The 13964-nt window shown below is 37.5% G+C and overlaps 1 protein-coding gene across 4 annotated transcripts in view; it reads right to left on the minus strand.

Moving 5' to 3' along the window:
- Ints6 (integrator complex subunit 6) overlaps positions 1 to 13964 on the minus strand; it is an 80159-nt gene that overhangs the window by 25413 nt on the left and 40782 nt on the right. For all 4 annotated transcript variants that reach the window (XM_041665927.1, XM_041665919.1, XM_041665911.1 and 1 more), the window contains 2 exons: positions 3011 to 3194; positions 619 to 744 (listed from right to left, as the gene is read on the minus strand). In XM_041665927.1, coding sequence (XP_041521861.1) covers positions 619 to 744; positions 3011 to 3194 — 310 coding nt within the window. The remainder of the gene's footprint in view (positions 1 to 618; positions 745 to 3010; positions 3195 to 13964) is intronic.

Here is a 13964-nt window from a genome sequence, read left to right on the forward strand (position 1 = left end):
TAAAACTTCAGACAACAATCTTTATTATAGAAAAGGTGATGCTCAGGCTGGAGAGACGGCTCAGAGGTTAAGAGCACTGCCTGCTCTTCCAAAGGTCCTGAGTTCAATTCCCAGCAACCACATGGTGGCTCACAACCATCTGTAATGGGGCCTGGTGCCCTCTTCTGGCCTGCAGGCAGACACACAAACAGAATATTGTATAATAATAAATAAATAAATATTTAAAAAAAAGAAAAGGCAATGCTCCTAAACCACCAGTTTATACTGATATTCTTACTATCTTTCTTTCTGTACCAATAGCAATTGCGTACCCATGACAATTGGTTTTGTTAATCTTCAAATTTTATTTTGAGACAGGATCTCTCTGTGTAGCACTGGCCTTGAACTCAAGAGATCTATCCCTCTCTGCCCCCCAGATGCTTGGATTTAAAGTGTGCCACACCATACACAAGCTGCTCTTGTTGATCATAAGGCCAACACACACACACACACACACACACACACACACTCATTCTCTCTCTCTCTCTCTCTCTCTCTCTCTCTCTCTCTCTCTCAGAGGTGTCTAGTTCTATTAATTCATTAAATCAAACTCAGAATTACTGTAAGAAAATACAATACCTTCTACAGGAGAAGGATCTGGTCCTGCCTTCTCAAAGTTTATTACCACTCCACTTTGTACTTTCTGCACCAAGGATTCCAGACACTGATTAAGCATTCTTGGAGAACACACAGAGTATGAGCGGCCTGAGACAAAAAGAATGAAGCAACTAGTTGTAAGAAGCCTACTTCCTGGAAGAACTACAGTAGGTTTCTGACAACATTAATAGAAATTCAATGGAAAGGTTAAGTATTTCCCAAATTTAAGGAAGAATAAACAAAAATTATTATTTCCAACCAATAATCTCATTGTAGGCATATAAGTATTTTCTTCTAACTATAGGTATATGGAACATAGAGAAACCCTGGACTGAGGAACTCACAAAGGGAAAAAGTCAAGTACCAACCTACCTTTATAAAGCACTGTTATCTCTGTTAGCCAATATAATTTATCATTAACAGACATACATACACACATCTATAAGTAATGAAATCTCTAAAACTCTTATTCTTGCTTAACAAAAGTTGTTGTCCCTAAAAACAAATGCTAAGTACAAGGAAGATAATAATAATTCAACTGGTCTTCTGGCAGATTTTAAGTATTTTGCAATTATTTTAACGTATAGATAGTAGTAATGGGGTTAAGAATGAGTATTTTTTTAAGTTTCTTCTGAGGAGGTTACACTTGAACCAGGAACCTGAAAAACAGAATGAACCACAAGAAGATCTGGAAGGAGAAAAAGTAGTACAGAAAAAAGACATACTACATGTGCTGTGAGCTTACATGTGGAGTGCTAGATTTAGAGAGACATGCAGGGGGACATATTATTGACTAAGTGTCTTCCAGGCTATAATAAGTATTGCCTATTTATCAAGTATGAAAAGTCATTTTATAGGGTGGGAGGTCAGATTTCTTTATAGATCAGCTTTTTTTTTTTTTTTACTTTTTCGAGACAGGGTTTTTCTCTCTGGCCTTGACTGTCCTGGAACTCACTTTGTAGATCAGACTGGCCTAAAACTCAGAGATCTTCCTGCCACCCGAGTGCACGTGTGTGCATGCATGACATGTGCCGCCACCACCCAGCTCAGATCAGCTTTTCCATGAGATAGTTTTATTGTACAGTAGAAAAGGGAAGCAGCAGGACCTGTAAGGGACCATAATGCTTTAGTGTGTCTAGGTTGCCAGATGTGGAGGAGGCAGGAAGTACTCTGACCCAAGGAAGAACCAAGGGTGATTGGGTGATTCCCAGGTGTTTCATTTGCTCTGAGTTGGAGAGATGAGCTACAGGGCTCCTAGTCTCTTGTGCACTAGGTTTGGGGATGACAGCAAATTAAAAACACCCAACACACATATTACTCAAAGATAAAGGCACTTTGTGAAAAACTGCTTACAGATTTTTCTAGATTAAATAGGTAACTTTCTTTGTCCCTTTGGCTCTTTATTGTTGTACTCAGGTACTCAGCTGACTCCAGGTCATGCATGACTTAAAGATGTACAATAATGTATTTCACTCTCCCAAGTTAAAATAACTGATTCTAGAGATTTTTATACTTTGGTATAAAAATTTGGTATAAAAATATAACAATTTGGTAGAAATTCTCAAACACTACAAGAGAAGAGATCTGACCTAAACAATACTCATAAAGAGGAACATTACACAGAATAAGGTTCAGTTTGTAAGGATAGAGTTGTTTTTTCTCTTTAACTAATTTCAGATCAATAGAATTTTATTTGTAAAATGATTTATTTAACCAGGTGGTGGTGGTGCACACTTTTAATCCCAGTACTCAGGAGGCAGAGGCAGGTGGATCTCTATGAGTTCAAGGCCATCCTGGGCTACAGAGTGAGTTCCAGGACAGGCTCCAAAGCTACAGAAAAATCCTGTCTCAAAAAAGAGAAAAAAAAGTATTCATTTTTCTAACTTCTGTAACAATCTTTAACAATTTTCACATTAAGATGACAACTTGTTTATATTTTCTAATCAATTAATTAATGGCTATCCACAACATTTCTATTCTAAGACAGGGATGTATTATGTAGTCAGCCCTAGCTGGTCAGGAACTCAAGAGATTCGCCTGCCTATGTCTCCTCAGTGTTGGGATTAAAGTTATACACCGCTATATTAGCAAAATTACTGGTGATCTTTGTAGACAACCTGTTTAACAACTTCAGATTTGTTACACCATTTGCTACATTAAATATAAAAAAAATTAGCATTCATGAAATTTAACAATAAATACAACTATTGACTTGTCAAGAATACAGACCATCATCAACACATACATTTTAAAACTACAGGTCTGTGGATTTTTTTTGAAAAAAAAAATAGACATACAAATTTTGATATGTACATTTTAGCACATTCAGAAAAACTGTTTTAAACCCCTGAATTACTACCAGCAAAAATCTTACCTCCCGTCACTTCACACATTGGTGTGATGGCAGAATCATCCAAAGGCACACCTGTCAACTGTTCTGATTCTACTGACATGGTGCCAGGCAACCGCAGTACTAAAGCAAATAGTCTCTGATCCCAACGAAAAGGTTCCTTGGTCAATTCACTTCCAGGCAAAGGAGAATTAAGAGGTAAATGAAGCTGAAAGTAATGAAGAAAATATAGTAAGTTCTCCACAGTCTTTTTATTTTAATTTTTAAAGATTATTTTATTATTGTATATGTATAGGTACTTTGCTTGTATGTATGTCTGGTTTCCATGCGAATGCCTCCTACTCATGGAAACCAGGAAGGGCATCAGATCCTCTAGAACTGGACTTAGAGATGATTGTAAACTGTCCCATGGGTGCTGGGAATACAACCTCAGTCTTCTGGAAGATCAATCAGGGCTCTTTTTGAACCATTTCTCCAACCACCCACACTGTATTTTAAATCAACTTTAAAAACACATCAAAACTGCACTTGAGTCTCTTTTCACTCTAAAAAACCAAGTTTCAGAAGTAAAAGCTTCAGATTTACCTAGTAACACACACTACTTAACTATAAAAATCTTAAACTGAAAGACATCATCTGTATTACTGTAATGGCTCAGCAAAAAACTCGCATTTGCCTCCCAGCCTCCATAATCAGGGGTACTCTCAACTACTTCTAATTTCAGATTCTAGGAGATCCAACATCTCTGGCCTCTTTAGGTATATACCAACTCTCTCTCTCTCTCTCTCTCTCTCTCTCTCTCTCACACACACACACACACACACACACACACACACACACACACCATAATTAAAAACAAGAATAAACTTTAAGAGGACTAGAGATGGCTCAGAGGTTAAAAGTACTGTTTGCTCTTTCAGAGGACCGAGATTTGATTCCCAGCAACCACATGGCAGTTCGCAACTGCTTGTAACTCAAATCAGGGATCTTTCTGGCCTTCAAGGGCACCAAGGCATGTACATGGTGCACAGACTTATATGCAGGCCAAACACCCATACACATAAAAATAAATAATTTTTAGAAGAAATTTTAAAAACAAAGCTAACAAAAAACTTTACTAATCATTGTGTCTAGTATACAGTCTTAAAGCACAGTCTACTAGCACGAGCCCTTGGATGAGAAGTACTGGTGTAGTACAACTCTCACAAGTGTGTAGCACACTTCCTAGAATAGAAATCAAGCATTTAAAGGGATTGTTAAGTCAGTATAGAAACTCAAGTCTTTTTTTTTTTAGTTTTTTTGACTTTTTTTAAATTTTTTATTTATTTATTTATTTATTTATTAAGGATTTCTGCCTCCTCCCTGCAACCGCTTCCCATTTCCCTCCCCCTCCCCCGATCTAGAAACTCAAGTCTTAAATCAGGATAGAACTGACAGAAGACCCCAATTTAATCAATTTCATAAATCTCAATATAAAATTTCACACACACATACACAGATAAGTAAGTAAATAAACAGATTTAAAAGCACTAATTAAAAAGACACTGGCTGAAGAAGTTTTCAATTGTTAATTCAATGCTCTTAGAGGAGGCACAGAACCTCAAGCATTCAGGGCCAGAAGAGGCTCTACTGGAACATCTAATACACAACTCATGCAATGATAAACACCTGCAGCACTGACAGCGTCAAACAATAAGACGTCTAAAATATATGTCTAATTAAGAAAAAAAAAAGTCATGAGAATATTTTCAAGTATTTTACACATGGTTATTTCAATTTTATAAAACTGTCCACTTTTCACTCATGTGCTTGTTGCATTTCTTATTCACTCCCCTGAGTATCACCTTCTCATCTCCCAGGGCATGGGAACATTTGAGTAAAAGGAAAAATAATGGCTGGCAAACAGGAACAGGGAAAAAAAAATCTGAGAAGACTGCATTCATTATTCAACCTAAAAGAGCTGAAATCCTAATTAGCATTAGTCACTAAGGGGAAGAATCTTCATAAATATACAGACTTTCATAGAATTTTTTTATTTATTATTTATTATGTATACAATAGTCTATCTATGTGTATGCCGAAGGCCAGAAGAGGGCACCAGACCTTATTACAGATGGTTGTGAGCCACCATGTGGTTGCTGGGAATTGAACTCAGGACCTTTGGAAGAGCAGGCAATGCTCTTAACCACTGAGCCATCTCTCCAGCCCCGACTTTCAGAACTTTTAAAAAAATGTGCATAAATAAAAACACAAAATGGATCATTATAAAAATATGCAATGAAAATGACTACTTCCTAAAATTAAAAAATAGAGAAGTACTCATGTGGAAATTCAAGTGGCTAACAATACCTGTAAAGAGGATAAAGTATACTAGTTACCAGATAATACAAATTGAAATATCTAGGAATGCTATTTCATACTTATAAGATCAGCAAAAATAATAAGAATACAAAGCTTGTAAGAATGTCCCCACACTGCTGGTGAGCTGGCAAATATCTGGCCATTTGGAGGAGAATGATGTCATTTGGCAGAATTGAAGATAAGTACAGACCACAGAAATGCCACCACCCAGAGACATCTTCATTTTTATAAAAAGTTTGGACAAAAAAATATTAGTGTGTATAATCAGTGGTATTTAGCATGCATGAGACCCTAGGTTCAATTTCCTCAAACTCTCATACAATGGTATTATCTAAAACAAAAAAAAAAATTGAAAAACCACCTATAGTTAAGTCCCACAAGACAATCAATATACAAATCTGTGATCTGTTGTTCGTTTATACCACAGTTAAAGAGTAATTCAAATCTCAAAGATTTAGCATGGAGAGATCTCAAAATAGTACTTTTTAGAATATAACCTACTATATAAAAGAACATATAAATGTACAATTTGGTAAATTTTCAAATATAACATGACCTAACTGATGATCACCTTCAGGTACTACTTTTCCCAACTTATAATGTTCTTTGCAGATTTTGAACTTTATATAAATGGAATTATAGAATACAGTTTTTTGGCTTACAGCTTTCCTCCTCAATACTATAGGTTAAGTTTAATGTTTTGCAGTTGGCTGTAAATCATTCCCACTGCTATACTGTATAAATATGTTGTGATTTATCCACTTTTGTTGAAATTCGGTATAATAGAAGATCTTTGTGATTTAAACCCCTGTTTTACCGCTCAATCAGAAGCCAAAAAAAATAATGACCTTTATCATAAAAAATTTGGAAGTTAGTACACCTGTAAGTCCACTCAGAAAAGCTTGATGCAGGAGGATTCCCAAATGTGAGACCAGCCAAGACAATACAGAAGCATCCTATCTCCAAAAAGAAAAGAAATGTTCCTAGCAGTGGTACTAAATTAGATCTCTATAAGCAATGTATGAAAAGAACTACCTGTTTCACTTCTGTTTCACCAAAGCTTAGTGCAAACTGTCTTTCACTAGCCATTCTAGTATGTGTGTGTAGTTTCAATTTTTCTGAGATCATAGAAGGTGATTTATCTTTTCATTCAATCACTGCTTGTTAGAGGAGGCTGTTAGTTTCCCGAGCATCCAGAAACAAAATAATCACACAGAAATTGTATTAATTAAATAACTGCTTGTCTCATTAATTCTAACTTCTTATTGGCTAACTCTTACATTTTAATTTAACCCATCTCCATTAATCTTTGTTATCGCCACATGGCAGTGGCTTACTGGGTAAAGTTCCAGCATCTGTGTTTGGCAGGGCTACATGGCTTCTCTCTTACTCCACCCTTCTTTCTCCCAGCATTCAGTTTAGTTTTCCCTGCCAACCTAAGTTCTGCCCTATCATGAGCTCAAGACAGTTTTCTTTATTCATAAATGGTAATCACAGCATACAGAGGGGAATGCTACATCAACTCGTCATTTCAATGTACTCTTTTTGTGATGTGCCTATTAAAGTCTTGGAGGTTTGTTTTTTGATTTGTTGGTTTTTCTGGAATGGATTTCAAGGGTTGCAATATTCCAGACACCAGTATTGTTCTGGATATAGGTGCTGCAAATATCTTCTACTCTGTGACCACTTTCATTAGTTCAGCAGCATTATCATTTGATAAAATTTCTATTTTTTTTCACAATTAGTGCTTTTTATTATCCTTATAAATCATGAAGATGTATCCCTTTTCTTCTAAAATTACTTTAGAACTTAATATTTAGAATTAAACCAGAATACAACTAGAATTGTTTGTGGTGTGTTTTAAGAGATACGGCTATCTAATTGACACAGTTCTCATTATATAAAAATCATCCTTTCATTTCAACACAGGCGTTTTTCTATGTTAAGTGGTTGTACATGTAATCAAGTATATTCTTCAGTCAAAAACATAGTTTAGATGAGGAAATGGCAAAATGTAAATGATTTGAACAGAAAACCATCTCTATATAGCATTAAAGCAAACAAGTGTCATTTCCTGTATTCCAAAATATATATGTAGTAAAGGACAATATGGACCAGAAAACTGTACAAGAAGCACAAAAATGGCATTATGTAAGAAAATAAAGACTACACTCATAGCTGCAGTGTTCTCTTCACTGTGCTCAAGTTCACAACAAAAAGAATACAACTAAGTAAATATGGCAAATTGTTTATATTACTTATTCTTATCCAAACTACTGTAGCACACTGCCATAACTGTGGAAACCAATGAAGTATTCAGGTAGGCATCCATTCTTCTTAAAAATAATGTCATTGTTTTTATAAAAAGCAAAGACAAAACTTCACGTGTTTCTATTTGATCAGCTAACTAAAAAGTATGTGCAAATGTACTCATTTTTTCCCCTAATGTAGCTACCAAATAAACATTAGGCAAATTTAGGTTTGGGTGATTTAAAGATGAAATAAAATAATGGTTCCAACATTATGAAAGCTTGGTGTGTGAGGAAAGAACTCATGATCCTTTAGGAATCTCTTTCTTAGACGTGTTTAAATTAAGCTAACAAACAGAAGGAAGAAAATTTAAAATCACAGTACCAGCAGCTTTAACATGGCTTAGACTAACTGGGTCAGCTAGCTCCCCTGTCTCTACAGCCTCAGCCTAAGGTCAGCCTTGTTGCCATGCCTGTTAGTATTCAGGTATCTGTACTGACGTACCTGCCCTTAGAGTCCTGACAGGATACTTCCTTAGCTGCAGCCACTAGGAGCACAACTGCTGTGCACATTCGCTATGCTCCCCTTTGCCTCCTATCTCCCTCTCTCTCCCACCACTCTTGTTCCCTGGAAGGGGTCTCTGGCCCCTTCTCTGCCTCTTTTTTCTCCTCTTCCGATAAATCAATGTGAGCCTTGTTGCATGGCGTGACTTCTCTTCACAGCGTGTTTAAATAAATTACAATAATGCACAAACTCAAGTCCTCATCCCTTACAAAGCAAGCATTTTACTGGCTTATCTCCCCTGATGGTCTTACGTTTAACAATGGCTTGGATACTAGTTATCTATGACCTTGCTGAAAGTGAACTAAAAATTCAATTTCAGTTTATTTAGTTATTTATAGGACAGGCACATATCAGGATATTAAAAGCCAAATAAACAAATGTAAAAATGTTAGTTTTTAAGATTCTTTTTAAAGATTTATTTTATATTACTGTATATATGAGGGTTTTGTTTACATAAAAGTAGTCTTACATTACATGTGTGCCTGTAGATGTCAGAAGATTATCAGATCCCTTGGAATGGAGTTCTGGATGACTGACTGTAAGCTGCCATGTGATAGATACATTTTAGCTGTTTCACTTTTTATGGAAAACATATAAAATCTCAAATAACCAGAATGCTTACATTTTATTTACATTTTAAATTGCAGAATATAAGAAATAAACAGAAGGCAGAAAACAGTAAAAGAAGGTAAATTATTTTTCAGCCATCTCTAACTCTGGCATCTGAGCAGACATCTCCTGGTTGTAACTCAAATGGTTCTCAGATGAGGACCACACCATAGTCTGCAGAAACATACAGGACCCTGTATCTTCTCTGGCATGCTCTACTGACCAGCTCTATTGTGAAAGTTAATTCCAAGTATGCCCTTTCAGAACAGTACTTCCTACGTGAGCTTTAATGGCCTTGTTTACTTGGCGGCCTATCTTATTAGTTTAAGTGAGGGTACAGAGGACAACTGTCCTCCCCCCCCCATCACATAGTCAAATGAATTTCTGAAGAAAACACTGAAGAAGAGTTGTACACCACCTTTTAGTGTCCTGCCAACAGAAACTGCTAGGTCTAAGGCAACACCATACAAACACAGACACAAATAGCTTCCATATAATAAGTGTGATGAAGCTGGACTTGTAGTGAATGCCTTTAATCAGGAAACAGTGAGCTCAAGGTCAGCCTGGTCTACACAGTGAGTTCCCTGCTAGTCAGGGCTACACAGTTTTAAAAAAGAAATCAAACAATAAAAGTGTGATGGATTATAAAACCAGGTAGTCCCATTTCCAGACATACAAGTGTTATTCTATCCCTGTATATATAGCTACCTCTCTAATTATCACTTTTATGTGCACAGACATAAAGGATAAAGTATGAACTACAAAACCTGCCCAACACCTGGAACACAGATAGGGTAGATACAAATATTGCCTGTGCAGATACCATGGCAGCTATTTATGTCAGACATAATTCCATTTACACCCACACAGAACACAACCTCATAAATTCTTACTTTAACCGAGATATAGAAAAGAATGCCTATATATCATTTCTTGTAATTTTTTTTTTTTTACCCAACACACCAAACCATACTTTCTTTTTATAGTTTCTCCATTGGCCTAGTACCAATGAGCCTGGCAGAGAATCAAAGGTGAAATAAGATCTAATTGTTATCTGGTGAGACCTTTTTAGAAAGGAATTGAGATCATAAACCAAGTTGTGACTCAGGTTATTTAATAAAAAGGTAAATATGTTACACATTATAATGTCTTACCTTCACAATCATACAAGTAAATAACTATGACATGAACAATCATAAATGCATAAACAAGGTACAACAGAGTAATAATTATCTATGGGAAAATAAAGACTTCCCAACAAAGAGTAAAGAATGAAAAGCTTACTGAAAATTTCCAACTGCATGGAGGATGGGAAGGTGACAAAGAGTGAGATAGTTATTAGAGACACAGGAGAAAACACTAGTCCCCAAACATGCACAGATGCACACACACGCACATGCGCGCACACACACACACGAGATTAAAAGCTACTTTAGAATAGATGGGTTAAGAGAAAAAAAAGAGACTGGAGACTTTTAAGAACACCTTTAAGTCTGGCACAGTGGCTCAAACCTAAAATCCAGGCAAAAAGCTAAAAGAGAAGGATTACCACAACTTCAAGATCGGCCTGGGTTATGGAGTAAAACCTTAAGACCTCCAAAAGAGGAGGGGACACAGAGAAAAGGAAGGAAGCCACAAAGAAAGAGAAGCAGAAGGAAGAAAAGCAGGAGGGAGGGAGCAAAGGGAGTAGGGTAAGAGGGTAGGAAGAGGAAGAGGGGGAGGAAAGGAAATAGAAGAATAAAAACAAGGACCACAATATTCAAGTAGACCTCAACAAGTGGTTTACAAATAAACAGGCAGGATTTTAGTAAAGGAAGAAGGAAACAACAGTTTAACATTCAGGGAAATCAGCAGTCCAGTTCAGGTCAAGCATAGAGAAGATAATATAAAGAAATAATAGGTACTTTTCTTCTAGTTATCTCCCAATCCACCTAATTCTTAACTATTCTTTTTGAGTTGCTGTGGTAAAAGCATGGTGTGGTCAAAATATTTTGAACTAAGTATTATAAAGCCTTGAGAGGCTTATTTCATCCTTGTGGGAAGTGGAAACCATGTAAAGAAACTTGAACTGGATTACTGTAAGACAGGGACACAGAAACTCCAGGAAAAAAGAAGCCAGGTACCTTAGCTGCTAGGCAGCACCAAAAGCCCAGATATGAACGTCAGACAGCCCACATAACCCAAAGAAATAAGTTGCTTTAAGCCCATTAAGTTTCAAGATAATATGTTATGCATCAAAGAATAACTATAGTTACCATCAAATATTGAGATTTCCTATTTGCCTTCAAAAGAGCATGTGAAGTCTCCATCCGTCTGTCCGTCCGTCCATCTCCCCGTTGCCCCCTCCCTGCCCCCGCCAATTCCCTCTAGCTCTGTCACACTTTAGTATTTTCATGGTTTCCCTCCTTCTCTGGCTGCTCCTATCTTCCAGGCTCACCCTCACCCCTTTCTCAAACCCTAATACCTGGGCTTGAAATGTGAAAGATCAGCAAGCTTATGCTTGGGTCCTTGTCAGTTTACACTCAGCCCCAACCCACCTACTCATAGGTATAAGTACTATCTAAATCTAGATCATATTCAACTTGAATATGTCCAGCCAAATTCTCTCTGCAGAATATTAAAGCCTTCTCTATATGACATTCACTTTTATGTTGTTGCTGTTTCTTTTTTCAAGACAGAGTTTCTCTGTGTAGGCTGTCCTGAAACTTGCTATGTAGACCAGGTTGACCTCAAACTCAAAGATCCACCTACCAACTACCTGAGGGTTATGATTAAAGGAGCTTGCCACCACTGCCTGGCAATATTCACTCATAAAGGATTCCGAGATGCCTCAAAATCTAAACATTCTAAACTTAATTCATGATTTTTTTTTCATCCATAAGTCTTATAATATTCTCTAGGCCAGGAAATGAATGGCATCATTATCATCTACAAAGCCATTTTCACGCCCCTTAAAAAGCCTTAAACACAATCTATGACAGTGAATTCTACTGATTTAACTTCCTAAACATTTCTTTAAATTGGGGGTTTGTCATCAGATACTAACAACCATAGCCTCAATGACCAGATCTAAAGTACACACTAGTAGGATCTCCTAGCATATTCCTCCACACTCTACCCCCATTTGTTCCCAGTGTTAGATGAGCTCAGTTCCGCATACATACATACGAAATAAGCACTCTTCCACTGAGCTGGATACCATTCTATACTCCTCCCTTTGGGGGGAAAAATTATTATTACAAATTTACTTTCATTTACACAAGTATTTTTTAACAATAATAATTTTTGTCGTCTCCACACCCAAAAAAGACTCCTGTTTGCTTTTGCTCTCCATTCTATGCTCAGACTCTAGTGTATCTAGAACATGTAAGCTAGTCAATAAATATGGCTGAATGAAAATGAAAGGATTAATAATGTGACTGGGTAAAATGTGAAGCATTGAGGAATCTACTGGACAATGGAAAGCAAGGAGATAGTCGAGCAGGATGATATACACAAAAGGCATACTTTAGGGAAATCCTGCCAACATGTGGCAGATTAAAAGCAGTCATGAAAAGAACTAGGCAAGCAAGAGGAAAGGCTCAGTAGATAAAGATGAAGGCAAATACCCATACCCTTAAAAAAAAAAGCCTGACCCCCAAAACCCACAAGGTAGAAGAAATGACTCTCACAAAACAACCTCTGCACACACACCATGGCACATATGTATCCCACATACAAAATTAATAAGTAAATAAATAAATGTGATTTAATGAAAGGAAAACAGGACGAGGTGGTAGTAGCACACACTTACACACTTAGGAAGGTTTTTAGTTCTAAAGACTAGGGAGGCAAAGGGAGGCGGATCTTTGTTAGTTCAAGGCAAGCCTGGCCTACAAAGCGAGCTCCTGGACAGCCAAGGCTGTTACACAGAGCAACCCCACATCAAAGAAAGAAAGCAAGGGAAAGAGAGGGAGAGGGACAGGGGGCGAGGGGTAGGATTCCCCTCTGTATGTTGTGACTACCACTGATTAACAAAGAAACTGCCTTGGCCTCTTGATGGGATAGAATTTAGGTAGGTGGGGAAAACTAAACTGAATGCTGGGAAGAAGAAGGGTGGAGTCAAGGAGAAGCCATAGAGCCTCAGCTGGAAACAGACACACTGAAATTTTGCTGGTAGGCCACGACCTCGTGGTGATGCACAGATTAATGGAGATGGGTTAAATTAAGATGTAAAAGTTAGCTAGAAATGCTTAAGCTATTGGCCAAACAGTATTGCGAACAGTTTCTGTGTGATTATTTCTGGAGTCTGGGCAGACAGGAAACAAACAAGTGGCGTCCTTCAATGAGAAAGAGAGAGAGAGAGAGAGAGAAAGAGATATAAAAGAAATGAGAAGGGAGGAGGGAGGGGAGGGAAGAAAAACAAGTTGGAGAGGTAGCTCAGCAGTGTGGCGGCTCACAACCACCTGTAACTCTAGCTGCAGGGGATCCAATTCTGGCCTCCTTAAGGCACCTGCACTCATGTGCACATACCCACACACTGCCATACACAATTGAAAAATAAAAATAAACAAATGTTTTGTTATAACACTTGTCTAACATGTGAGGCCTGAGGTCTAACTCTCAATATAGGGAAAAAGGAAAGAAGGAAGGAAGGAAGGAAGGAAGGAAGGAGAAAAGGACCACAAAAACTAGTGGCAATGGGAAAAGAAAGAGTGTAGCAGACGAATGACTGCTAAAGAAAAAGACCTGACACCAAAGGCAGAGAAGGCATAACACAGAGCCTGATAATGTATCCTATAATCCTAATATCTATATTACTACAAATTGCAGGAACTACTTAACACATTCAAAAACACACTATATGAATCATGACTGAACAAACTATAAGCCATGCCGGGCGGTGGTGGCGCACGCCTTTAATCCCAGCACCTGGGAGGCAGAGGCAGGCGGATCTCTGTGAGTTTGAGGCCAGCTTGGTCTACAAGAGCTAGTTCCAGGACAGGAACCAAAAGCTACAGAGAAACCCCGTCTCGAAAAATCAAAACAAACAAACAAACAAACAAACAACAACAATAAAAAATCCTATAAGCCAAGCTCTAAACATCTCCAGCAACATACAAATCACATGTATTTGGTGCAACTATACCCTCCCCCCCCTTTGAGACAGAGTTTCTCTATGTAACAATTCTAGCTGCCTGGAACTCACCTTGTA

Source organism: Microtus oregoni, unplaced genomic scaffold, assembly GCF_018167655.1.
Source record: "Microtus oregoni isolate MIOR12 unplaced genomic scaffold, Mior012 000001F_ref0000356, whole genome shotgun sequence".
Classification (NCBI taxonomy): Eukaryota; Metazoa; Chordata; class Mammalia; order Rodentia; family Cricetidae; genus Microtus; species Microtus oregoni.